Source organism: Tenrec ecaudatus, chromosome 10 (genome assembly GCF_050624435.1).
Source record: "Tenrec ecaudatus isolate mTenEca1 chromosome 10, mTenEca1.hap1, whole genome shotgun sequence".
Taxonomy (NCBI): Eukaryota; Metazoa; Chordata; class Mammalia; order Afrosoricida; family Tenrecidae; genus Tenrec; species Tenrec ecaudatus.
In genome coordinates, this window is record NC_134539.1 from 134,732,570 (window position 1) to 134,758,752 (window position 26,183).

Here is a 26,183-nt window from a genome sequence, read left to right on the forward strand (position 1 = left end):
TAGAAATAGCTAATAATTGTTTTTTAGAAAAATACTGAAAAATACCTTTTCATTATGGGAAATTGAAGGTAATCTACAATACTTAATTATATATTTTGATTTTTTAACTGGTGTTAAACTGAAATAATTGTAGCATTTATAATTTAGCAAGTATTAATTGAGGATTTTGTGTCTGAGTAAAATAGCAGACTATAGATTAGTGTTCTACTTATAGATTACTGTTCTGTTTACTAGATATTGCTGTGAGGTCAAATTATTTAATTTTGACACATTATAATATGAAGCATATGCTTAATATATTGGTAAGTGCAACATTATTCTACGTGAAAACATTTCATTTTGTTATTATGGCGTAGTGGCGTAGCTATCATTGCAGCATATGTAAAATATCTAGAGGAATTATACGCTCAATGATTTTCATGGCAAACTCTGGACACGTTGGAAATATGTCTCCTTTTAATTTTATTAATACAAGTAAATATAAATAGCAAGTAGTAAATATTTAGGCATCAAAACATCAATTTATGTATTTTCTACAATATAAAACCTTATAAATAACAATGCACATTTTCCAGTTTTATGCACCTTTAAGAAAATAGTGATCTCAGAATGTCTACAAGTATTAACATTTTTTTTTTGTAAAGAGCTCTTTGAGGGCTAAACAATTTGCTTATAAAGACTCCAGTTACTTAATGCATCTTTGTAGTTATATTTGCTTTCTTGATGAAAAAGTAGATTAGTGTTTAGTTCCTGCTTGAGCACTTGCTTTTCAGGTCATCTTTCCAGTCTTAGTGAAGTCTCAATAAAGCAAGGAGCAATGTGAAAATATCTTCATTCTTTACAGGTTTCATAACTATTTGCTAGTGAAATTGCTAAAGAATCCACATTGCTAGTAAGTTGTCCAATAACCAAAGAGGTTTTGGTAGCAGCTTTGTTTTTCACAATTTTCAGTATTCATTGGCATAAAAATCCATACTGCTACAATGAATGGTCCTCACATAAAGAGGCTAACTTTTCAATAACCATGAGATGAAGAGAGTAACTGTCTGGTTTTTTTTAATCAACCTAAGATTGTTCTTCCTATTCCACTTTTTTGTCGGGCACCGCCTAATTGCTCAAGTCTCCAAAGGTGAGCAATTAGCCTGGTAATACAATGTTTGTCATTACAGGAGAACAGGAAGCATGACATGAAAAGTGAGGCAGCTGCCTACTGCTCATGCGACTGAGACAATCTGGTTAAATAGCAGCTTGAACCAATTCCAAACCACAATCATTTGCTGCCTGCATTATGAATATGATAAGGTTGGGGCAGGGCACAGGAGGGCAGAAGAAATCATTCAAAATGTTAAGTAATGGTAGATGTCCTATGGCTTCATACTTCATAAGGTATTTATGAGAGTACTTAGCTTAAGATATAAACTGTAGTTTCTAAGAAAAATAGCAGTTTATGTAATAGGCATTGTGTATATATATGTAGAAATAATAATAAATAGAAATGATGTGCTGCACCTTTTCATAGAAGTAAAAATCATCTAGAAACTGAAATCGGCAGGTGGAGGAAATGAAGGACAACAATAGAGGGTAGCTAGGGTTAAAATCAGCCACATCCTAGCGTTTGTAGGCATTCATTTTGCAGTGTTCATTTCTAGGAGGCAATCTGCCTGCCTCTACGTCACTGCTCATAGTAATAATAATGTGCGCTCTCGCAAGCTAATCCCAACCTTAAGGTTGCATATCAGACCTTTTTCTGAGGACAAAACTGAACGACTGAATTGAGGAAATTATCAATTTGATTTCAAATATATGATTATTATCTATTAATAACAGAATGAAAAAATTGTCAGTGTTATTGTTTATTGGTAGCAAAATCATATCAAAGAAAGGATCCATATTTTAGATACTTTCAATTTCTGGGGAGGGTGAAACAGTAATTCCACTATTATTAAAATCATGAAATCATTTAAGTTTGAAAAAATTTAGAGCACCTACCATGTCAAGTGTGTAATGAAATTCAAAATCTAGATTAAAAAATGTTTAAAGTTGAAGCATGCTTCTTTTGTGCATTTGCCAAAAATAACTGCTGTGGAGACCTGGATAATTTTTAATAATTCAAGGATGCTTCACCATGCCAATTTTTTTTCTCTAAGAGAATGAAATGTGACATCTCCCAGTATATATTTAAAATATTCACTATATTAAAATGCTTACTTTTTTATTTCTTCCCCTCTCCAATATCTAAATGGGCATATTCTCAACTTATTTGGATAAATAAATCTACTAGGTTTTCCAAAGCATGTGTGGGCAAAAAAGAGAGCATGAAAGAAAGAGAAAAGAGGAGGAAGAAGGAAGTGAAGGGAGGGAGAAAGGGAGAAAAGAGAGGAGAAAAGTCTAAGGTGTTATTTTATACCCTGGCATCTGCCAATTTTTATTCTTCATAATTTAGTTTTTGGCAAATTCTTAAATTGACAAGAAAATAAAATCAGGATAAAAGCAAAAACTTTCTGTACAAAAATGCAAATACTAAGCTATGGAGAAAAAGATTGCACTACCAATTATGACTGAACAATCTTTTCTTTTCTCTTTGTGAAATGCTCTAAGACATTTTCAGGTAAACTTTTTTTCATTGAGAGACAGGTTAATTTACTTTCCAAAAGTGAAAATAAATACTTCAAGTCCTGAAATGCAATGATTCCATTATTTTTAATTCAATTTTGAAACCCTCTATGTACTAAAATCTGTTACCACAATTTATATTTTATTTATAATTTTCATGTGTTCTCAATCCAACTAAACCTCTGACTACCTCAGCTTACCCATCTTCTCTAGCCAAATGCTTGAGAATTTCCCATTATTTATACCCCAATTCTGTTAGGACTTTTTCCCTGTCGTCTTTGCATGTTGCTTCTTTTCATCCACTGCAGAAGTGAGTGAAAGCAAAAGCTGGGGAAGGAAGCTAGCTTGTACAAAGTCCAGTGTGAGGGGCAGGTCGTTGGAGAGATAAAGTGAGCAAAGCCATGGATAAGAAAACCCAGGCTTTAGAGATATTTCAGTCCCCTAGGCAGTATTTTTCATTTTTATTTTAGCACCTTAGGCAGTATTTTTAATTTTTATTTATTTTTTTGCTTTAGTAGTAAAAGTGGTGGTAGCAGATGCTAGCCAGGCTGAAAAGTCCTGGAGCTTCCAGCAGTCCATTAAATTCCATGAAAAGAGGTTCCCCTCCCTTCCTGGGCTGCTCTAACCATTCATACTTCCAGTCCTTCAACAAACCCCACTTTCTGAGACAGAGAAAACCTTTAGGAAGGAGTGCAAATCACTTGTGAAGATGGTTCTGACCAAATATCTCTATTTCATGTTATATTTTCCCTTATTTGAGACCTGTTACTCTATTCCTCAGGAAAGTATGAAAGATAGTTTTACTGTATTGAGACAATATGCACCTTCCTTTATTTATAGATAGTTTGTATGATTCATCTTAAAGAAGGATCAGTATATATGAGGGGTCTTCAAAAAGTTGGTGGAAAATAAACATTTTCTTTTCATTCTATTTTTCCATGAACTTTTTGAAGCCTCCGTGTGTGTGTGTGTGTGTGTGTATACTCACAGATACACATATCCATTTATACACACACATTTCCTTTGGTTTTTGAGCTATTCCTGCAAACATGAACAAAAATGTAATAGTCTTTATAATCATATGCCAAGAAGGTGGCAAAGGATGTGATTTATATTCTGCACATTCCAAAACACCATATTGCAAGTCTTCACAAAACACTCCAGGCTATATCTACACAACCCAAGCAAAGTGAACGGATACAGACTATTTAGTGAATTTGGCCTGCTCGCCAGATAACACAGACAGGTTGGGTTGTTGTACAGTTAGCAACCATTTCAATTTGGTATTAAGTTGATCAAAATCTGAAGAGACACAGTTTGTTTTCCAGAGAACCTTATTACATTCTTGAATCTGCCTGTTATTTTACATGAATGTTGGCATAAACAGTTGCTTCTGAAATTCTATGCACATGATGAACTGTTCGGTGATTTACATAGTAAAAGTCCCAGAGATGCTATCCTTTGGATGTGAAAAGTAGCCATTTCCTAGTTCAGTAAGGTATTCTCTAAAGACATGGCTTTCTGAGTACCTAGAGAGAGAGTGTATTCAGGGTCAGATACAGGACCTCCTTATGGAAGTTGGCCTGTGCATGCACAAGATGGAACAAATTTAAAAAGTTCCTGTCATCTTCATCACGCTCTCCTGTATGCCGTACACAAAAAGTACAGTAGGGAAAAGAAAATGACAGTTAAGTTTTTATATACATATATATATATGATTTATTTGACACATAAGACATTCCAATTTTCCCTTGTAATATTTTAACAGGAGAGTAATTAGTGACCTTTACTAAGCAAATGTTAATTGCTGAAATCATGGAATTATATGAGAATATTGGATTAAAAAACAGATGAGTAGTCTGCTGGTTCAGGTTTTATTGCTTCTAGCTTTATGATGCTGGGCAGAGAGGTTAATTTTTCTAAAGCTTAGTGTTTTCATCTGTGAAATAGGGATACTTATGTTAACTGCTTAGTAAAACTATCAAATAATATATGTAAAAGTATGTTGAAAATTATAAATCTAAGGTATTGTTATGACGATGATAATGATGTGATAGTTAAACGCGAGTTAGTTAACTTTTTTCCTGTGTAAAACTGTAATTGATTCCTTTTTTTCCTGTGTAAAACTATAATTGATTCCTTCCAAAGTAGACTATTAAACTTTACATTTTCCATTAAAATCAATACAAGATAATAAAGATGACAAAAACCAGGAACTAAGTATATCTCATAAAAACCCAAAATGATTTGCTTGCTCATTCTATTGTTAGTTCAGAAAGAAAAGTCTGCACAGAATTAGCTCTCTTCAGTGGAGACTCGATGCATTTTCCCTCGCCCCTGCGCACCATGTTACAGTGTACTCACCAGACAGCACGGACTGCATCGTTTCCATTATAATACATGCAAACGCGTTTGCCACACTCTGCAGGAAGCTATTCCTTTCTATGGGAGTGCTAAAGACTTTACAGACTTTCTGCATCATTTTAACTGCCCAGTCCATGCAATATAATTCTTTCTCGCATACCTATTTTAGATATAAAAAGCATTATTGTTAAATCTGTATGTAAAGAAGAGCTAGATTTGACAATTGTATTGACAAGGATGGTTTCTAATTTCACATGATTTATTACATAACATATTGAGTTTGTGAATGAAAAATCTCCTATATCTAATATTCTTTTTCTTTTTTTATTATTGGGGCTCTTACATCTCTTATCACAATCCATACATTCATCCAGTGTGTCAAGCACATCTGCACATATGCCACCATCATCATTTTCTTTTTTTTAAATTAATAAATATTTTTATTGGGGCTCATAAAGCTCTTAGCACAATCCGTACATACATCAATTGAGCAAAGCACCCTTATACATTCATTGCACTCATCATTCTCATAAATCACCTTCCACTTGGGTTCCTGGAATCAGCTCGGTTTCCCTTTTTTGCCCCCTCCCTCCCCGGCTCCCCCTTCCCCCTGGTCCCTTGATAGTTTATAATTATTATATCTTATCTTACACTCCCCGGCGTCTCCCCTCACCCATCTCCCAGAGAGGAGGTTACACATAGATCTCCAAGATCGGCCCTCCCTTTCTACACCCCCTTCCCTCCTGGTGTTGCCACTCCTACCACGGGTGTTGAGGGGTTCGTCTGTCCTAGATTCCCTGTGTTTCCAGATCCCTACTGCACCTCTGTACATCCTCTGGCATAACCAGGTCCGCAAGGTAGAATTGGGGTCATGATAGTTGGGGGGGAGGAGCTACCATCATCATTTTCAAAGCATTCTCTTCCCCCTTGAGCCCCTGATATCAGCTCCCCATTTCTTCCCCCTCCCTCCCCTGTTCTTTTGCTTTGTAATGGTACAAATTTAATGAGAAAATGTGTGGGTTAAGTAAAATCCTGGTTCAATATAGTTATCTACTATTATTTTATTAAGGTAGGAAATAATTATAGAGCATATGAAAAAGAAGACTTTTTCATTCATTCATTCTTTCAGGAGACAACGATGAACCATAAAGACATGGTCTCTGTTCTCCAGGAGTCCAGTGAGTGATGGACACATGGGTAGTTTCAGTAGGCAGGAGAACTCTATGGATAACCAACTCTCTCTTACCTTCATCATTTAAAAGGTAAATATTTAATGTATGGAATGTTATAAGAGCCCCCAATAAAATGATTTTTTTTAAAGATCAGAAAAAAAGGTAAACATTTAAAGTGAAGAGTACATGTTCATGACTAAAACTGACTGAAAGATTATTTACTAACATTCTAAAAGGTCAATTTAATTCACTTAGTCAAATGCATAATCCATGGCACAAAATAAACTATATAGTAGAGAACTAAATATCAATCTTCTTAGAAAGATTCATTTTATTTATTATTTATTTTCTTAAAGAAAGATTTATTGAATACCTATGATGTATAAAGCACTGTACCAGGCAGGCAAAATGAAAGAAAGAAATGACACAATCTTGGATCTCAAAAAGCTTGCAGTCTACTTTGAGAGATGACTTATCTTCTACATACAATGCCTTCAGAACACTACTGGTAAATGAAGACAGATTCTAGGCGATTTAGCAAAAATTAATGATTATAGTTGAGATATTAATCAGAGGGGAATATGAGAGAAAGCTTTTCTATTCCTAGTCATTTCCTCTACATTGATTCCATTTGCTTTACCACTGCCAAAGAGTTCTTCCAAACACAACGCTGATCATGTTTCTCCTTTTTAAACTTCAATAGCTCCCTACTGGAGGACAGGCTTATGTCCCACAGTTCTTTCCTGGTCTAACCATTCCCTCACTTTCTAGTTTCACCTTCTGTTGGTGTAATTGTGTACATTTTACCCTTCAGAAATAATGTTAAATTGGTTATCGACCCCTGAATATATCCACTCTGTTCTCCTTCTCTGGGTCTTTGCATATGCTGTCCCTGCTGTTCTGAATAATTTGCCATCTGCCTGGTGATCTCCTCCTGTATGACAAGAAAACGCCATCTACTGGGATTTAGGAAGTCCTCTATGTGCTCTTTTTCCACTCCAGACATCTCTCTCTCCCATCCCACCCCCACCTCCCGCTGCTACCTCTGGATTTTTTTCAACATGTATTTTTGCACTTACTAAATTTTAATTTATTTCTACACATTGATAGCTCTTAAAAGATTGTAAGTGGCATGTGGTCAGGGTTTGTGTACTATTACTTTCCATAGTAGCAGAATCTCACACAGTTTATAACCTACCCCAAATCAAACTCACTGCCATAGAGTTGATTCAAATTCATAGTAGCCCTATAGTACAGGATAGAACTGCCCCTTTGAGTTTTTGAGGCTATCAATCTCTATGGAAGCAGAAAGCCTCATCTTTTCTCCCCAGAGCAGTTAGTAGGTTCAAACTGCTGACCTAACAGTTAGCAGTTAGAGCTGGGGCTCTTCTTATGGCTTATTGTAATTGTTTAGTGGCATCAAGTTGGTTCCAACTCATAGTGACCTTATGAAACACTGCCCAGTCCTGTGCCATTTTCACAATTGCTGTTATATTTGAATCCATTGTGGCCCCTGTGTCAGTCCATCTCCTTGATAGTCTTCTTTTCTACTGGCCAAGCATGATGTCCTTTTGCAGGGGCAGGTGTCTCCTGATAACACGTCCAAAATATGTTAGACAAAGGCTTACCATGCTAGCTTTTGAGGAGAATTCTAGCTGAACGTATGCCAAGGCAGATTTGCTTGTTCTGGCAGTGCACAGTACTTCCAATCTTCTTCTCCAACACCACAATGGTTGTTGTTAGGTGCCCTCAAGTTAGTTCTGACTCGGCATGCCCTTATGCCTGCCCCGTCCTGAGCCGCCTCACATGCGGTCCCATGCTGGAGCTCATTGTTGCAGCCGCTGTGTCCATATCTTAAAGACCTCCTTTTTTGCTGTACATCTACTTAACCAAACATGTTGTCTTTCTCTCCTAACATGTCTAAAGATGTAAGACGAAGTCTTGCCATCCTTGCCTCTAAGGAGCACTTTGGTTGTGCTTTTTCTAAGACAATCAATTTGTTCTTTTAGCAGTATGTGGTACTTGGAATACTCTTCTCCAGCACCACAATTCAAATGCATTGATTCTTCTTTGGTCTTCCTTATTCCATGTCCAACTTCTTTTTTTTGTTTAGTTTCATCCCTTTATTTTAATTTATTCTATATCATTTAAAAATCATTTTATTGGGGCTCATACAACTCTTATCACAATCCATACATACATCAATTGTGTAAAGCACACTTATACATTCGTTGTCCTCATCATTCTCAAAATTTGCTTTCCGCTTGGGTTCCTGGAATCACCTCCTCATTTTCCCTTATCCCCTCCCTCTCCTTCCCCTGTGTCCAACTTTTACAAGCATATGAAGTAATTGGAAATACCATGGCTTGGGTCAGGCATGTCTCAGTCCTCAAAAGATTATCCTTGCTTTTCAGTACTCTAAAGAGGCATGCAGATTTGCCTAATGCAACTTGTTTTTTTATCTAATTTTTTTTGTTTTTTGATCTCTTAACTGCTGCTTCTATGGGCATTGACAAAATCCTTGACAACCACAACCTTTTATCAAGATGTTACTTAATGGTCCAGTTGTGAGGGTTTTGGTCTTCGTTATATTGAGTTATAATCCATACTGAAGGCTGTAATCCTTGATCTTCATCAGCAAGTGCCTTAAGTTCTCACTTTCAAAAACCGAAGATATGTCATTTGCTTATAAGTTGTTAATAAGCCTTCCTCCAATCCTGATGTCACATTCTTCTTCATACAATCCAGCTTCTCTGATGATTTGTTCAGCATACAGACTGAATAAGTATGATGAGAGGTTACAACCATAATGCACATCTTTCCTAATTTTAAATCATGCAGTATTCTCTTGTTCTGCTTGCACAACTGCCTCTTAATCCATGTACAGGTTCCATATGAGCACAATGAAATATTCTGAAATTCCCATTTTTCTCAAGGTTATCCATAGTTTGCTATGATCCATGCAGCCGAAAGCCTTGGCATAGTGAATTTTATAACACAATGTGTACAGATCTAGAATTAGAAACCAAAAGGAAAGAACACGCTCCGCATACCCTCAACTGGAAAAAGCTCAAGAAAAAAGTCAAGCCTCACATTGAAACATTGGAAGATTCTATGGGCACAATATTCAATGATCCAGGAAGCATCGAAAGAAGATAAATAGAACACAGTTACGGTACCAAAAAGGACTAACTGACGCTCCATCATTTCAGGAGGTAGCATATGACCAAGAACCAATCATACTGAAGGAACAAGTTCAAGCTACACTGAAAGCATTAGCCAAAAACAAGGCTCCAGGAATTGATAGAATACCAATTTAAATGTTTCAACAGCTGATGAAGCACTAGAAGCACTTACTTGTCTTGCCAGGAAATATAGAAGACAGCTACTTGGTTAACTGACTGGAAGAGATCCATCTTTGTATCCATTCCAAAGAAAGGTGAGCCAACAGAATGCTCAAATTATAAAACAATTAGCATGGATATCACACGCAAGTAAAATTTTGCTGAAAATCATTCAGTAATGATTGCAGCAGTATATTGACAGGTGAGCTACCAGAGGTTCGGATCAGATTCAGAAAAGGATATGGAACAAGAGATAGATATCACTGCTGATGTTAGATGGATTTTGGCAGAAAGCAGAGAATACCAGAAAGATGTTTACTTGTATTTTTTTGTCTATGCCAAGGCATTTGACTGTGTGGATCAAAACAAACACCATAATTAAAATGCCTCAATTTTTCTTAGGGTTTCCTTATTCATGGTCCAACTTTTACTTGCATATGAAGCAATTGGAAATACCATAAGTTGAGTCAGGCACACCTTAGTCTTCAAAGTGATATCCTTGTACATTAACAATTTAAAGAGGTCTTGTGCAGCAGATTTGCCTAATGCACTACGTTGTTTGTTTTCTTGACTGCTGCTTCCATGAGCAATGATTGCTGATCCAAACAAAATAAAATCCTTGACCATGTCAATCTTTTCTCCGTTCATCAAGATATTACCTATTTGCCCAGTTGTGAGGACTTTGGCTTTCCACACTTAAAGCTGCAGTCGTTAATTGTCAACAGCAAGTCCTTCAAATCCTTTATGTTTTCAGCAAGCACGTTTGGGTCATGTGTATATGGAAGGTTGTTCTTCAGGAAGGATTTCTTCACATAGTCTAGCTTCTCCGAATATTTGCTTAGCATGCAGATTTAATAAATATGGAGAAAGGGTACAAGCCTTTGATTTTAAACCATGAAATATTTCCTTGTTCTGTTTTAAACTGTCTCTTATTTCATGTGTAAGTTCTGGATGAGCACAATTCCCATTCTTCTCAATGTTATCTATTGTTTGTTATGGAACACACAGTTGGAATATCTTTGTGTAGTCAACAAAACTCAAGTAAATATCTTTATTTTAAAAAATCATTTTATTGGAGGCTCGTACAACTCTTATCACAATCATACATTGTGTCAAGCACATTTTACATTTGTTGCCATCATCATTCTCAAAACATATGCATTCTACTTGAGTCCGTAGTATCAGCTTCTCATTTTTCCCCTCCCTCCCTGCCCTTCCTCCTTCCCTCCCTCAAGAACCCTTGATAATTTATAAATTATTATTTTTTCATGTCTTACACTGTCCAATGTCTCCCTTCACCCACTTTTCTGTTGTCTGTCCCCCAGGGGACAGATCCTTATGATCGGTTCCCCCTTTCTTCTCTACCTTCCCATTCCCCTCCTGGTATCGCAACTCTCATTGTTGGTCCTGAGGGGTTTATCTGTGCTGGATTCCCTGTGTTTCCAGCTCGTATCCATACCAGTGTGCATCCTCTGGTCTAGCTGGATCTGTAAGGTAAATATCTTTTTTATATTCTCTACTTTCACTCAACATCCGTCTGACATCAGCACTGATATCCATTGTGCCACATCTTCTTTTGAATCCATCTTGAGTTTCTAATAGCTCCCTGTCAATGAACTGCAGCCATTAATGAATTATCTTGAGGATAATTTTTCTTGCACATGCGTTATTGATGATATTGTATAATTTCCGTATTTTGTTGGATTACCTTTCTTTGGAGTGGGCACACACGGCTCTTTTCCAGTTGATAGGCCAAGTAGCTGTCTTGCAGTTTTTTAGTATAGACAAGTGAGTGTTTCCAGTGCTTCATCAGTTTGCTGACACATTTCGATTGTATTCTGTCAATTCCCGGAACCTTGTTTTTTGTTAATGCTTTCAGTGCAGCTAGAACTTTTTTCTTCAGTACCATTGGTTCTTCATCACAAGTTACCTTTTTTTTTTTTATTAAAATTTTAAAAAGTAGTTTATTTTTAACTGCTTCACAGACATACAAACCACGTATCATACATTTCAATAGTTCAATCACATTCATAAGAGTTGTGCAACCATCACCAAAATCAATTCTAGGACATTTCTTCTTCTTTGTAGTTCCCCCTTTCCTGTCAGCCTCCTCTGTTATGTCCCTTTAAATCAACTGATCTATATTTTGTCTTGATAGGTTTACCTAATCTGGGTTCCATATACAGAAAATCATTCAAAATCAAGGCAGAATACAAACAAACAATCCAACAACGACATGATGAAACAAAGGAAGATCTCAATCAATAAAGCTGAAAACATTAAAAACTGGAGTTCCAGTGCCCTTCGTTCCTTACGGAACACAGCCAAGTTTCCTTACGATGAGGGTGGGCAATTAATAAACTCTAAGGGAAGTGAATTGGAAAAAAATGGAGCAATTACATATTGTGTCAAGAGGGAGATCAATAACAACGTGTCACATTTGGAAATAACGACAACTGCCGCAATGCATCCTAGAATGTTCTCGGTCTGATAACAAGGTCTTTCCCATCTCCAGTCCATAGTCAGAGGGCGTCACTAGAGGCTTAATGTGAATTTACAAGAGACCCCTGTCTGGAGCTTTCACTGTCATCCTTAGCTTTCTGAAAACCAAACATTCACAATTTAAGCTCTAACATCATCCCATAGTCTGGGTTTAGTTTTTATTATTTATTATTCTTGGGTCAGAAAACTGGTGTGCTTCTTCTTGCCAATTAAATGGCTGCTTGCATGCTACCTCTTGAAATGGTTAAATATTAACCAGCTCTTTGGGGGGACTGTGATTCTGTGTATTCCTTCATCATCTTTAGATGCTTCCTGAATTATTTAACATTGTTTTCAATATAATCCTTCAATATTTCAACTCGAGGCTTGAATTTTTTCTTGAGTTCTTTCAGCTTGACATATGCTGAGGGTGTTCTTCCTAATTCCAGGTCTTTGCACATTTCATTATACTTTGTCTTCTTCAGCTGCCCTTTGAAATGTTCTATTCAGCTCTTTTACATCATCATTTCTTCCATTTGCGTACGCTACCCTACCTTCAAGATCAAGTTTTAGAGTCTCTTCTAATTTCCTTTTTTTTAAGGGCTTTTGGCTTTCTTAAGTCGGATGTTCTTGATGTCAGTCATGGCTTGCCAGGTCCATGTGTCAGAGATGTCCTTGTCATCGGGATTCAAGGGGGGTATTCTCTAGGACCTCACGGACTTGTTTTAATCTTCCTCAACTTCAACCTGAATTTACACATGAGCAATTGGTGCAGCATAGCATCTGATTACAATTTATGGCCTATAGTAAGCACTTAATATATTTGTGTTAAATGAATAAATATTCAGTATATTTTTTAATTTGGGGGAAAACTGATTATACAATGGTGAACACAGCATAATGAATTCCTAGTATCACCTTCCAGCTTCAACAATTACCAATCTTGTTTTAGCTCTACTGCCATTCACTTCCACATCTCCCTGTTGCCTCACATGATTTCAAAGCAAATCAAATTAGGTGTTTTCAAATAGAATTTTTACAATGACAACCTACACATGAAGAAGGGAGAGGAATATAAGGAATGCTCTAAATGGGATGGTTTATTATACAAGTTTTAATATTGTCAATAAAAACATTAAAACAAAGCAAAAAACATTAAAACATTTATATTTAAATACTTATTTTTCCAAGGGAGCTTCTTGGTAGGTAACTGTTATGTTAAAGAATATACAAGAGAAAAAAATCTTGTTTTTACTTACCAAAGCAATAAAGACTATCAGCTTTGCTAGTTCAAAGACTCGTCCATTCACAGCTTTGCTAGCCATGAAAGTGAAACAGATGCTGTTCCCACTTAGGATTAGTAGACGTGCATTATTCTCTAGAAGCCACTCACGGGGAATCACTTTTATTAGAGGAAGAACACTTATTCAATGAGAAATCACACAGTAGCTGTAGTAAACATCATTAAATACACACAATATTTTACTACTTGATCGTAAATACAGTTAGTGCCAAGTGAAAACTCAGAAAAATGCTTTTGTTTCAATTATAGCATTCAACTACAGATACAAATTATTATCACGTCATAGTGGCTCTGAGAATGATCTAGAAATTTAACCAAAGCCATTCTACCCATCTAGTAGATGAACAGATACCCTACATGGTGTAAGGAAAGAAATCTTCTAAACTTCAGAATGTAAAGAATTTTTCAGAAATGGAAAAAATGATTTAATCTCTCGGGTGCCAACAGGAGATGGCTTTCTTTCTTATGTAACCATGGAAGTTGATGGCTTTCTTTCTTATGTAACCATGGAAGTTGTGTCTGAGACTTTGCAAACATAGGAATACTTAAGCTAACTAAAACAGGTAGCATTCAAATAGTACCGACACAAATCGATTTAAAAATTGGTAACTGAAGGAAAGTAAGTTGATTATAAGGTCCCTGGGAGGTGAAAATGGTTAAGCACTAGATGGTTTGAACCCACAAAGTCACCACTTAAGACAGGCCTGTGATCTACATCTGAAAGATCACTGCCCTGAAAATCCTATGCATCAGTTTTATTCATGGAGTCACTATGAGCCACAATCAACTTGCTGGCAACAATAAACTGATTATATTAATTCTCTGCAAAAATGAGGCCAATTTTTGATACCTGTAGAGTTATCATTACAATTTTATAACCATATTCTAATAGAAATATTCTATCATTCTATGTTGGTAAGATATATTTTACCTGATAATTCATCTATAAGACTGATGACATCATCTGCTGTCCACTCTTTAGTGTCTGTGTCATATAGTAGTCTAATAGCATCGGCCAAATCTTTTAGACTGGATTCATCTGTAGGTCCTTCTATCATTTTCTGCCAAACCACCTGTCCTGGATTATAATTGAACAAAAACTAGTCTATGACAGAATAAGGGGCTTGTAATAAATAAAGGGGATCATTTAAGAAAGGTTATTGGATTGGAAAATGGCACCCCTTTATTATATACATTGCTTTCATTTTGACTTTAATTACAGATGTTCTATTGTGATTATAATAAATTTAATGCCTCTCAATATTGTGATGAAGCAGAAACAAATAGTAGTTTCACCAAGCAGAACAGTGTTCTACTTCAGACAATGCTATTCCCATAACAGAAATTAGAATAGACAATTGATACTGTCTTACTAAAATAAGTACTTACTTTTATCCTTTCTGAAAGCGAGCATATTTTAAAACTTCCAAAACACTTTTATCAGAACTGAGTATCAGAACTAAGTTCATTTCTAATTCTTTTCCTATTACCAATATTCTTTGTGGATTACATACAACAGATTTCTAATCCTCAACTCGCTTCCTACTACGCAGCTTATTTAAACTGGCTGCCTCCTAATAGAAGTCAATGTGAACTAAAGATATGCACGCTTTTCCTAACATTTATCTACTCAGAATTTAACTAGAACAGCAGAGAATATATTTGGTAATGGCCTTCAGAAGAATAGTTCTGCTTTGAAATTTAAGTAATGCGTAAGTTTCTGTAGTACACATTTATGAAATCTTGAAACGGTTTAGCTGTTAGTGATGATGTAACTGAGCAGGTACAAATATTGTTTCCATAAGTGGAAATAATCAGTTATATAGCATACATTTCTGATAAACAGATGCTCACCATCTTGAGGAGATATTGGCCCGAAGATAATATACAATAACCTTGCCTGATTCACCATAGGCCATGGTTTTAATATACGAGTTAACCAAAAAGCAGAGTCACTTCGATATGTCCAATGATCAAGCAAGACATTCCTACAGAATAGCCTGATCCTTAACTCCAATTTCCTGGCGCTTCCTAGGAAGACAGAAATGTAAATACATCCTGATTGAACTGATAAGATATATTGGATAATGACCAGAATAAGTCTTAGAAATGTGGTTAGTGATCTTAAACAGGAAGTAATCAGGAGATTATCTGTTCTTTAACTGCCTTAATCTTATGTTTTTAATTGTCTACTTACCTCTACCTTTTTAATTTATATTTGACACTTTGAATAGTAAGTCGATCATGTAAGACATGCTTTCATCAGGATCTCATAGACTGCCAATTTTAAAAGAAATTGTAGTTTTATAGGAAACTCAATGCAAACAGTATCAATGTGTTTTACTTGAAAGTTACTTTATTTTTCTCCAGGATTAAAAAAAAAAAGGATTCTCAAGGGCCTATATACTCAATATTTATGAAGCTTCTCCTATTGCCACTCCCCATCTCAACCTCCCCTATAAAGAGTCATTATCTCTATGCATCTACTCCTTTTGGGCTTCACAAACTGGAGAACCCAACTGAAAGAAAATAAAGTGGGGGAGTGCGGGGAGGAAGGGGAAAAATGAGGAGCTGATACCAAGGACTCAAGCAGAAAGAAAATATTTTGAAAATGATGATGGCAACAAATGTACAAATGTGTTTGACACAGTGGATGTCTGTATGGATTGTGGTAAAAACTGTACGAAATGGCCTTTACCAAGCCTTGAGGACGACATTCCTGCTCAGAGCAGCCAATCCACAGAGAAGACCATATGGCCAGCCCCATTATGAGACATAACACCCCTCACTGACCCATAGTCCTACTGGGGGAACAGAGCAATGAAGTCCCCAGGGAATACCAAAAGTAGAGTTTTGGGTCAGGGCAAGGCACCCCATCAGACTCCACCGGAAAACACTCCTAAAGGCCAACAAACAGTCCTTGAATTAACTACAGGCTTTTCTTTGTTATTGTTGTTGTTGTTGTCACTGGCTTTTTATTGTTTTGCTTTCTTTTGCTCTGTCTTATTTTTGTGCATGTTATTATTGTACAGGTCTGTCTAAAGAAGATAGGCTGGATGAACAAACTGGAAGAGAAAACAATGGGACCGACGGTTCTGGGGGAACATGGGAGAAGGGGAGGTTGGGGGAATGCAAGTGGTGTTAACAAACTCAGGGACAAGGGAACAACAAGTAATCCAAATTGGTGGTGAGGAAGGTGCAAGAAGCCTGGTAGGGTGTGATCAAGGGTAATGTAAAAATGCAAATGAAGGCTGAGCACGATTGTGGGACAAGAGGAAAGTAAAAGGATATAGAGGAAAGAACTAGGAGGTAAAGGGCATTTATAGAGGTCTAAATAAAGACAGGTACATATGTAAATATATTTATATATATGACGATAGGGAACTAGATCTATGTGCAAATATTTATAGGTTTAATATTAAGGTAGCAGATGGACATTAGGCCTCCCCTCAAGTACTCCCTCAATGCAAGAATACTTTCTTCTATTAAATTGGCATTCTTTGATGCTCACCTTCCCAACACGATCGCTGAAGACAAAGTAGGTGCATAAACAAATGTGGTGAAGAAAGCTGATGGTGCCCGGCTATCACAAGATATAGCATCTGGCGTCTAAAAGGCTTGAAGGTAAACAAGTGGCTATCTAGCTTAGAAGCAACAAAGTCCACATGGAAGAAGCACACCAGCCTGTGTGTTCATGAGGTGCCAAAGGGATCAGTTATCAGACATCAAAGAACAAAATATCATATCATTGTGTGCTCACCTTTTCTATACCATCACTGAAGACAAAGTGGGTACATAAGCAAATGTGGTGAAGAAAGCTGATGGTGCATGGCTATCTGGGGTCTTAAAGGCTTGAAGGTAAACAAGGGGCCATCTAGCTCAGAAGCTACAAAGCCCACATGGAAGAAGCACACCAGCCTGTGTGATCATGAGGTGTTGAAGGGATCAGGTGTCATGCATCAAAGAACAAAATATCATATCATTGTGAATGAGGGGAAGTGCAGATTGGGGACCCAAGACCCATCTGTAGACAACTAGAAATCCCCTTACAGAGGAGATGAGCCAGTCAGGGTTCAGTGTAGCAATGATTAAACATACAATTCTCCTCTACTTCCTAAATGCTTCCTCCTCCCCACCCTACTATCATGATCCCAATTCTACCTTACAAATCTGGCTAGACCAGAGGATGTACACTGGTACAGATAGGAACTAGAAACACAGGGAATTCAGGACAGATGATCCCTTCAGGATCAGTGGTAAGAGTGGCAATACCAGGAGGGTGGAGGGAGGGCAGGGTGGAAAAGGGGAACCAATTACAAGGATCTACATATAACCTCCTCCCTGGGGGATGGACAACAGAAAAGAAGGTGAAGGGAGACGTTGGACAGTATAAGATATGACAAAATAATAATAATTTACAAATTATCAAGGGTTCTTGAGGGAGGGGGAGGGGGAGGGAGAGGAAACTGAGGAGCTGATACCTAGGGCTCAAGTAGAAAGCAAATGTTTTGAGAATGATGATGGCAACAAATGTACAAATGTGCTTGACACAATGTATATATGTATGCATTGTGATAAGAGTTGTACGAGCCCAAATAAAATAATTTAAAAAATTGTATTAGCCCCCAATAAAATAATTTTTTAATAAAAAGAAGAAGAAACAAAATAAAGTGGCAAGGGTAAAATAATAAGATGGATTCACTCTTGCTTCTTTACTATCCACTTTGTACCCAATAGCTGGAGTAGTCTTTTGAAGTATAGGTTTGCCCTTTGGTGGGCTAGTCTTTCACTCACCACTCCCTTACTTTGACCTGGCCTCCCTGATATTTTTACAGCATTGGCACCCTCATGGTTAAATGGCTAAAGCACTCAGCTGTAAACGGAAAGGTTAGGCATCTACACACACCAGCCACTCCATCAGAGATGTGGCAGTCTGCCTCCATAAAGATCACACACTTAGAAATTCATGCAGCAGTCCTACTCTGTCCTATCCATCAGAATCAACTAGAGAGCTGGGTGGTTGTTTGCTTGTTTGGCATAACACATCAAATTCTCTTTGTACTTCAGGTACTCTATGCCGCGAACATTGTAGTTGATCTCTTCTGATGGTTGACTCCTTTTTAATGTTTTAGGATCAGTTTATATGTTACCTCCTCAGAAACAATCTTTTTTAGGGGGCTTTGTTTTTTATGTTAAGAGCACTTTGTTTACTTCCTTCATAGCACTGCCACAAAATGTACTTTAAAAAAATTTCCTTCTCCCAATTAAAATATAAGCTTCATGAGGAAAAGACAAGGTTTGTCTTTTTTAAAAAAAGTTTTATTGACACATAATCCACATATAATACAACTCAATAGTATAATTGTATCAGGAAGAATTGTACAATCATTACTTCAATTATTTTGAACATTTTTAATGGTCAAATCACTTTAAAAATGAGTTGTGAAAAAAAGTTAAAAAATTAGTGTGTACACCAGCCTGTGTGATCACATGGTTCCGAAGGGATCAGTTATCAGGCATCAAAGAACAAAAAATCATATCATTGGCTGCACACCTCCATGATATGATCGCCGAAGACAAACGGGTGCATAAGCAAATGTGGCGAAGAAAGCTGATGGTGTCCAGCTATCAAAAGATATAGTGTCTAGGGTTTTAAAGGCTTGAAGGTGAACAAGCAGCCATCTAGCTCAGAAGCAACAAAGCCCACATGGAAGAAGCACACCAGCCTGTATGATCACTTGGTTCCGAAGGGATCAGTTATCAGGCATCAAAGAACAAAAAATCATCATTGGGTGCACACCTCCATGATACGATCGCTGAGGACAAACGGGTGCATAAGCAAATGTGGTGAAGAAATATGATGGTGCCCGGCTATCAAAAGAGATAGTATCTGGGGTCTTAAAGGCTTGAAGATGAACAAGCGGCCATCTAGCTCAGAAGCAACAAAGCCCACATGGAAGAAGCACACCAGTCTGTGCGATCACGAGGTGTCGAAGGGATCAGGTATAAGGCATCATTATATAAAAAAAATCTTACCATAGTGAATGAAGGGGGAAATGCAGAGTGGAGACCCAAAGCCCATTTGTCGGCCACTGGAGATCCCCTCTCAGAGGGGTCTAGGGGAGGAGATGAGTCAGTCAGGGTGCGACGTGACACCAATGAAGAATACAGCTTTCCTCCAGCTCCTAAATGCTTCCTTCCCCCCTCCCCCACTACCACAATCCGAATTCTACCTTGCAAGTCTGGATAGAGCAGAGGGTGTACACTGGTACAGATAGGAGCTGGAGGCACAGGGAATCCAGGGTGAATGATACCTTCAGGACCAGGGGTGTGAGGGGCGATACTGGGAGAGTAGAGGGTGAGTGGGTTGGAAAGGGGGAACCGATTATAAGGATCTACATGTGACCTCCTCCCTGGGGGACGGACAACAGAAAAGGGGGTGAAGAGAGACGCCAGATAGGGCAAGATGTGACAAAATAATACTTTATAAATTATCAAGGGCTCAGGAGGGAGAGGGGAGCAGAGAGGGAGGGGAAAAAAGAGGACTTGATGCAAAGGGCTTAAGTGGAGAGCAAATGCTTTGAAAATGATTAGGGCAAAGAATGTACGGATGTGCTTTATACAATTGATGTATGTACATGTATGGATTGCGATAAGAGTTGTATGAGTCCCTAATAAAGTGTTAAAGAGTTGTGTAATCACCATCCATTCTAGTGCTCCCTCCCCCTACCCACATACCCCAACCCCCTTACCCTCCCATTTCCCACTCCCCACCCCTACCTTCAATATAAACCCTTGCATCAGTTATTATGTCTATGCATCTTGTGCTTCACAAACTGGAGAACCCAACAGAAACAGAAACAAAATAAAGTGGTAAGGGAAAAACAATAATAATATAAAGATAAAAATATAAATAACGAGTTAAAAAGAAAAGATCACCATCAATATTTAAAAGTCTGGACAAAACGTTTTTGTCATGGGACAAAAAAGAAATACTTGCATCTAGAATAATTTCACGTTGTGTTAAAAGGGAGATCAACTGACCAAGTGTCAAGTTTGAGTCAGTGAAGCTGTTTGAGACCTTTGTCTGTGGCTAAAGGAGTCTGCCAGAGGCTTAATCTGACCAGATACTCTATAACTCGATTTTGGGCTCCCACTACCCTCCACAGTCTTCTACAAATTGGGTGTTCACAATTTCAGCTCTGATACTTTTCCCTTTGTCATCTTTATATTCTGTTACTGTCGTCTTGGATCACACAAGCTGGTGTGCTTCCTCCATGTGGACTTAGTTGACTCCTCTCTTAGATGGCTGCTTGTTTAAGACCCAAGACACTATTCTGATTGATAACCAGGCACCATCACACTTTGCTGTAGCACCCTTATCTTCAGTGATCATTTCATGAAGGTGAGTATTGTGCAGGACCCTGTTATCAGAACTGATTGTTCTTGGATTTGGGTTAGAGTTAAGTGGGGACCCAGAATCCATGGGATATACATGACTCAGGTTTACTTTGGCAGTTATATTTTATTCAAAATCAAAACCCTAAACGACTAACTACCCCAACAACAGCAGCAAACTAACTAGCAGACAACAACAACAAAAAAAAAACAAGCAATCTAAAGTAGAAAAACAAAAACCCGTAGAAACAAAAAAGTAAAAAACATTGTCAATCATCCCCCTGGGGTATAAGGCAATTATACTAATAACATCAGCAATTTTGCCAATGACACAGCATTCTGGACATTGCTGGTATGAGGTGTCTATGAAAAAGTGCTAGGTTTGTCTTGTTTATAGAGCCTGACATGTGGCAGATCTCAGAAAATATTTGTCGAATAAATAAATGTGCCAGGCACTGTTTGGGAGAAATAAAGACAATGAATAAGGAAGACTGAAGAAGAATCAATGCATTTGAATTGTGGCGCTGGTGAAGAATATTGAAAGTGCCATAGGCGGCTAAAAGGACAAACGACTCTGTTTTGGAAGAAGTACGGCCAGAGTGCTCCTGAGAGGCAAGGATGACGAGCGCTCATCTTACATATTTTGGACATGTTGTCAGGAGCGACTAGTCCCTGGAGAAGGATACCATGCTTAGTAAAGTAGAGGGGCAACGAGAGAGAGGACGGTCCTCAATAAGATAGATTTACACAGTGACTGCAACAATGGGATCAAGTATAGGAACAATTGTGAGGATGGCACAGGACTGAGCAGTGTTTCATTCTGTTTAATAAAGGGTCAATATGGGTCAGAACCGACTCAATGGTACCGAACAACAATAGCAGCAATTTAGGAGAATGCAGATTGCTGAACTTCTGTTCCCCAAGCTCCTAGCCCAATGGCTCATGTTGTGAAGAAATATTTATCAAAATCCTTTTGTTCAGTGTAGATTAGTATAAATGAAGAGTCTACTGATGATCTAAAGCCATATATAAATACACACTGGTGTGTTAAACCAAGGGACAAGAAAATTTAGGAAAGAGATACTGCAATCGTAAGGAGATCAGGTAAGTGTCTGCAGGCTGGGTATTAAAGAATGAAAAGAGACGGTTTTCAGGAAACAGTGATAGAATGAAAAAAGGTTCCGAGGTAGAAATATATAAGGTATGTCTGAGAAACATTGAGTAGAGCAATTTGAGAATGTAATACAGATACAAAGACTGGTGTGCAATAGGTTTGAAAATGTAGGTTAGGACCAAAATGTGATTTTGCTTTGAAGTATAGTTTGGGTTTTGCTTTGAAGGCAACAGGGAGTTCGTAAGCACTTTTGTTTAAGGAAGAACATGATAAATTAATTTTGTCATTGTTTTCATGGGGTTTCTAAATCAGCCTCTTTGGTCCATAATTTTTTTTATAATAAAGTTATTTCAAACTGACAGGAAAACAGAGGTGCTATAACAAACACTGAGTAGCAATCACATAGCTCTGTCAGAGCTTTACCTTTTGCTACATTTGCTTCAGACTAAAAAATAAAGCATTACAGATACAGTTAAAGCTTTTTGTATATCCTTTCTAAAGCTCATTATCCTGATCCCCAGAGGTAATCAGTATCCTGAATTTGGGTTTTATCACTCCCAACTGCATTTACATATATGTATTTTTACTTATTTTATAACCACAAAGAATCTACATTATACATAACTATAGAGAATAGTGTTATTTTGTTTTCAATATGCATATAAATAGTATACTGAAAATATCCTTTAACAACCTTTTTCTTCAACATTGCTTTGAGATTTATCCATATTAATACATCTGACTCTAGTTCATTCATTTCAATTACTGATGCTGTTAATTGTATGACTACACCACAGTTCATTCATCGAGTATCCTGACAATAGGCAGTTAGGTTTTTGGCAGCTTTTCTTTATTGGGGGCTCATACAACTCTTATCACAATCCATACATATACATACATACATCGGGTCAAGCATTTTTGCAGCTTTTCATGGTTATAAATAATGCTGTAATTATCATTCTTGGATACATGTCTTTGCAAACATTCTAGATGTTTCTCAGAGTGAAAGTGTTAGCTTGTAGAGTTCTATATTTTAATAAATAAAATACTTCAGGCTTGTGCTTTCAGGTTGAAAGAATGCTATAATGAACACTTTTGTATCCACCACCCTTTAAGGAATAAGAGTATTAATACAGTGGAAGCTCTCTATGACTTTTCCTTTCCTCGAGCATACGTCCTCTTTCTCCCTCCCATCCAGTTCAGTATGTATCATTCCCTTACATTTCTTTGTTCTTCTACTAAATAGAGCATATTTGATTTTTATCTATACTTCTGAATTCTAAATTTTTTCTCCCTTAATTTCTGTGCAATATTTTCTGTGAATTGTAATTCTTTTACCTGGTTTGCTGTAGACAACAGTCTGTATCTTGCGTGAGAGATTGGTCAGTTCACATAAGAAGTTATAAACACGATGACACTCGAGTTCATCCCAACCTGCTGTTAAGGCCTGAAGATAATAAACATTTTATTTTATTAAATGCTCTGAACATAAATTTGAAAAATTGAAATCTAACTGTTTATTAGGTGTTCAGACCATATAATTAATATGTCAGTCACTTCTGCATTATGATCATAATTTATAGCCCACAATCAAGGTCAAAAGCAATTTTTATCCACTGTTCAAATTAATAAGAAACTATACATTAATAAGAACTAGAAATGTTCCAAAATCCAATTTACTTTTAGTTTGAAAGCAAGTGCCTTTTCAGAGAACTTCTAATGGTATTATTAGCACTTAGAAATTTAATAATTGTCTTTATGCAAAATAGAATGGATAGTGAAACATATAAGACCTCTTACAGTTCAAAGAAGGTAACAAAGTAAGGCCCAAACTCTAAAACATAGCTTTAGATATAAGACTCACAAACTGTGGCTAAGGTTTAACCCCGTCTAGCTATCATTTATGATACTGCTTGCAAATGCTAAGTGGCGATTACTAGCACTTAGAAATTTAATAATTATTTTAATGCAAAATAGAATGGATAGTGAAACATATAAGAAAAGGAGATTAAAATAGTAAGCCACTACAATTAGATTTTGAAAGTTTATTAATCACATAACATTTTCTTAAAATAGTTTAATAGGATTGCACCAGTTTAAGAAACGAATTCTCTCTGTAAAGATACATGAGAAACTTCTGACAAAGGGAAATCAGTGGATTAGGGACAGGTCTAGGAGGGAGGTTAACTTTTTACTATATTATTTTATATTTTTATATGACTACCATTTCAAATTTTACACAAATGCAATGGGGCTTCAAAAGTTCATGAAAAAATGGAAAAATAGATTTTTTTTCACAAACTTTTTTGGAAGCCCCTTTGTACATGAACATGTACTGTCTAGTCCAAAGACATTTCAATATAAAACAAAAGAAAAAATCCCTTAAAATCTGACTTGGAAGAGTAGGCTAGTAGAAGAGCTGATGGTCCTGGGATCTGGTTTGTAGGAGCTGGTAGCTGATAGGCTGAGCTCCAGGGCAAGTTTTTTCAAGTGCCAGAGCTTGATGAGAGGAGAGATACAATGACACCCTGGTGCTAAAGAGGCCACAGAGAAGAAGTAGGCCATTAGAGGGCTGAAAACTATAGCTCCATAGAAGTCATAAAATTTGAGAATTTGGGTGAACACTCTCTGTCCCACAAAGTTCAACTTTCTTTTTATTTCAGAAGTAATATATTTTAGTTCTTAAATAGTTCTTACTTTGAGAAGCAGTATGGTAGTGGTTGAAAGTATTGCCTTTTTTATTTTGAAAGTATTGATTCTTGAGTTCACTTACTGGCTCTCCAACTATTAGGCAAATTACTTCCCTTCCTGTGCTTCAATTTCCTTGTGTGCAAAATGAGGATAATAACCAACCTCATGTTATTTTACATGTTAATTTAGTAAGCAAATATAAACAGCTTAGAATAGTGTCTACAACACAGCAAGGGCTCGACAAATGCTAATTTTTATGACCTTTTTTGCTTACTCCAGAGCCCTGGTGGCACTGAGTGAGCCATTGGGCTGCCGACTGCAAGGTTGGGGGTTCAAATCTACTCTTTGTAAGAAATATGAGGCTGTCTGCTTCTGTAAAGATTTACTTTCCTGGATGACCGATAAAGGGTGACCATGAGTTATAATTGACAGGGTGGCAATGATTTTTGCTTACAATAAAATATTAGTCAGAAATGTTCTTGAAATTACACAGATTTCAAAAATCATACCTTAAATAGCTAGCCTCAGTCTTTGTTTACATAAGAGTTTTTGTTTCTTTAAACTCCATAATAGTTCTAGTTTTACAAGATTTTTAGAAACTTAAAAAGGACAAGGGTGTGAATAAATGTTAAACATTTCTCACTAGTAAGAAACCCAAGGAGAAAAAATACTTAGGTAGAAAATACACTGTTAGATTAATACATTCTCAAATGTTTAAACTTCTCTTTGTGCTTTCTAAGATTATTATGACTTCTTTTAACCTATGGGCCAATAGATATACATGTTCTATATATTAACAATTCAAAATATATTCTTCTTTCATTAAAAAACATACCTGTAAAAACAGGCCATAACATGGTAATCCTACACATTGTAAAGGAACTGCACAGCCACTGAATTTAAAACATGAAACCTATAAGAAAGAACAGCCGTTAACCCCTCCTTTTCAGTGGAACTGTACAATGATTTGACATTCAAATGTAATGAAAATAAGCAAGATTTTCCCCATATATATTCTGATTAGCATTATGTTACACCAATTGAGGTAACAAAAAAAAGTATAAAACAAAATCCCTACCCTCAAGGATTTTGAAGTTTATTTAGGAAGAGCAGAAGTACGCATACAGTAGGATTAGGGGATGGTGGGAGGAGAAAGAGGGAATCGATCATAAGGATAAACTGGAATACCCACCCAGAGGGAAGAGTAACGGAAAAGTGGGTGAGGGGCCAGAGGATGATGTAAGATTTGGAAATAATAATTTATAGCTTATCAAGGTTTCCTGAGGGAGGGTGGGTGGGGGAGGGAGGGGGAAGAAATGGGTAGTTGATATCGGGGCTCAAGCGGGAAGAGAATGCTTTGAAAATGATGATGGTGTCATATGTGCAAAGGTGCTGATGCACTGGATGAATGTATGGCATGTGATAAGAGGTGTAAGAGCCCCCAATAAAAGTATTTTTTAAAGTACACATATAAAATGATTATAATATCAGTTAGAATATTGAATAAATGCTAAAATGACTGAATAGGCACTATTTTAACACCATATGAAAACAAAGAAAAGAGACTTGGAGGGAAGGGTGAGCAGGGAGGGAGGGGGAGGGGAAAAAAGGAAAATGAGCTGATTCCAGGAACCCAAGTGGAAGGCGAATTTTGAGAATGATGAGGGCAACGAATATATAAGGGTGCTTTACTCAATTGATAT

The 26,183-nt window shown here is 37.0% G+C and overlaps 1 protein-coding gene across 1 annotated transcript in view; it reads right to left on the bottom strand.

The window, feature by feature from the left end:
* Nucleotides 1-1,987: 1,987 nt before the first annotated feature.
* The window catches only part of FBXO47 (F-box protein 47), a 34,846-nt gene continuing 10,650 nt past the window's right edge, over nucleotides 1,988-26,183 (bottom strand). Inside the window, exons 5-11 of the mRNA XM_075561748.1 lie at nucleotides 25,316-25,393; nucleotides 23,128-23,236; nucleotides 15,132-15,308; nucleotides 14,209-14,355; nucleotides 13,234-13,376; nucleotides 4,978-5,137; nucleotides 1,988-4,255 (exon numbers count right to left, since the gene is read on the bottom strand). Coding sequence (XP_075417863.1) covers nucleotides 4,143-4,255; nucleotides 4,978-5,137; nucleotides 13,234-13,376; nucleotides 14,209-14,355; nucleotides 15,132-15,308; nucleotides 23,128-23,236; nucleotides 25,316-25,393 — 927 coding nt within the window. The 3' untranslated portion in view covers nucleotides 1,988-4,142. The remainder of the gene's footprint in view (nucleotides 4,256-4,977; nucleotides 5,138-13,233; nucleotides 13,377-14,208; nucleotides 14,356-15,131; nucleotides 15,309-23,127; nucleotides 23,237-25,315; nucleotides 25,394-26,183) is intronic.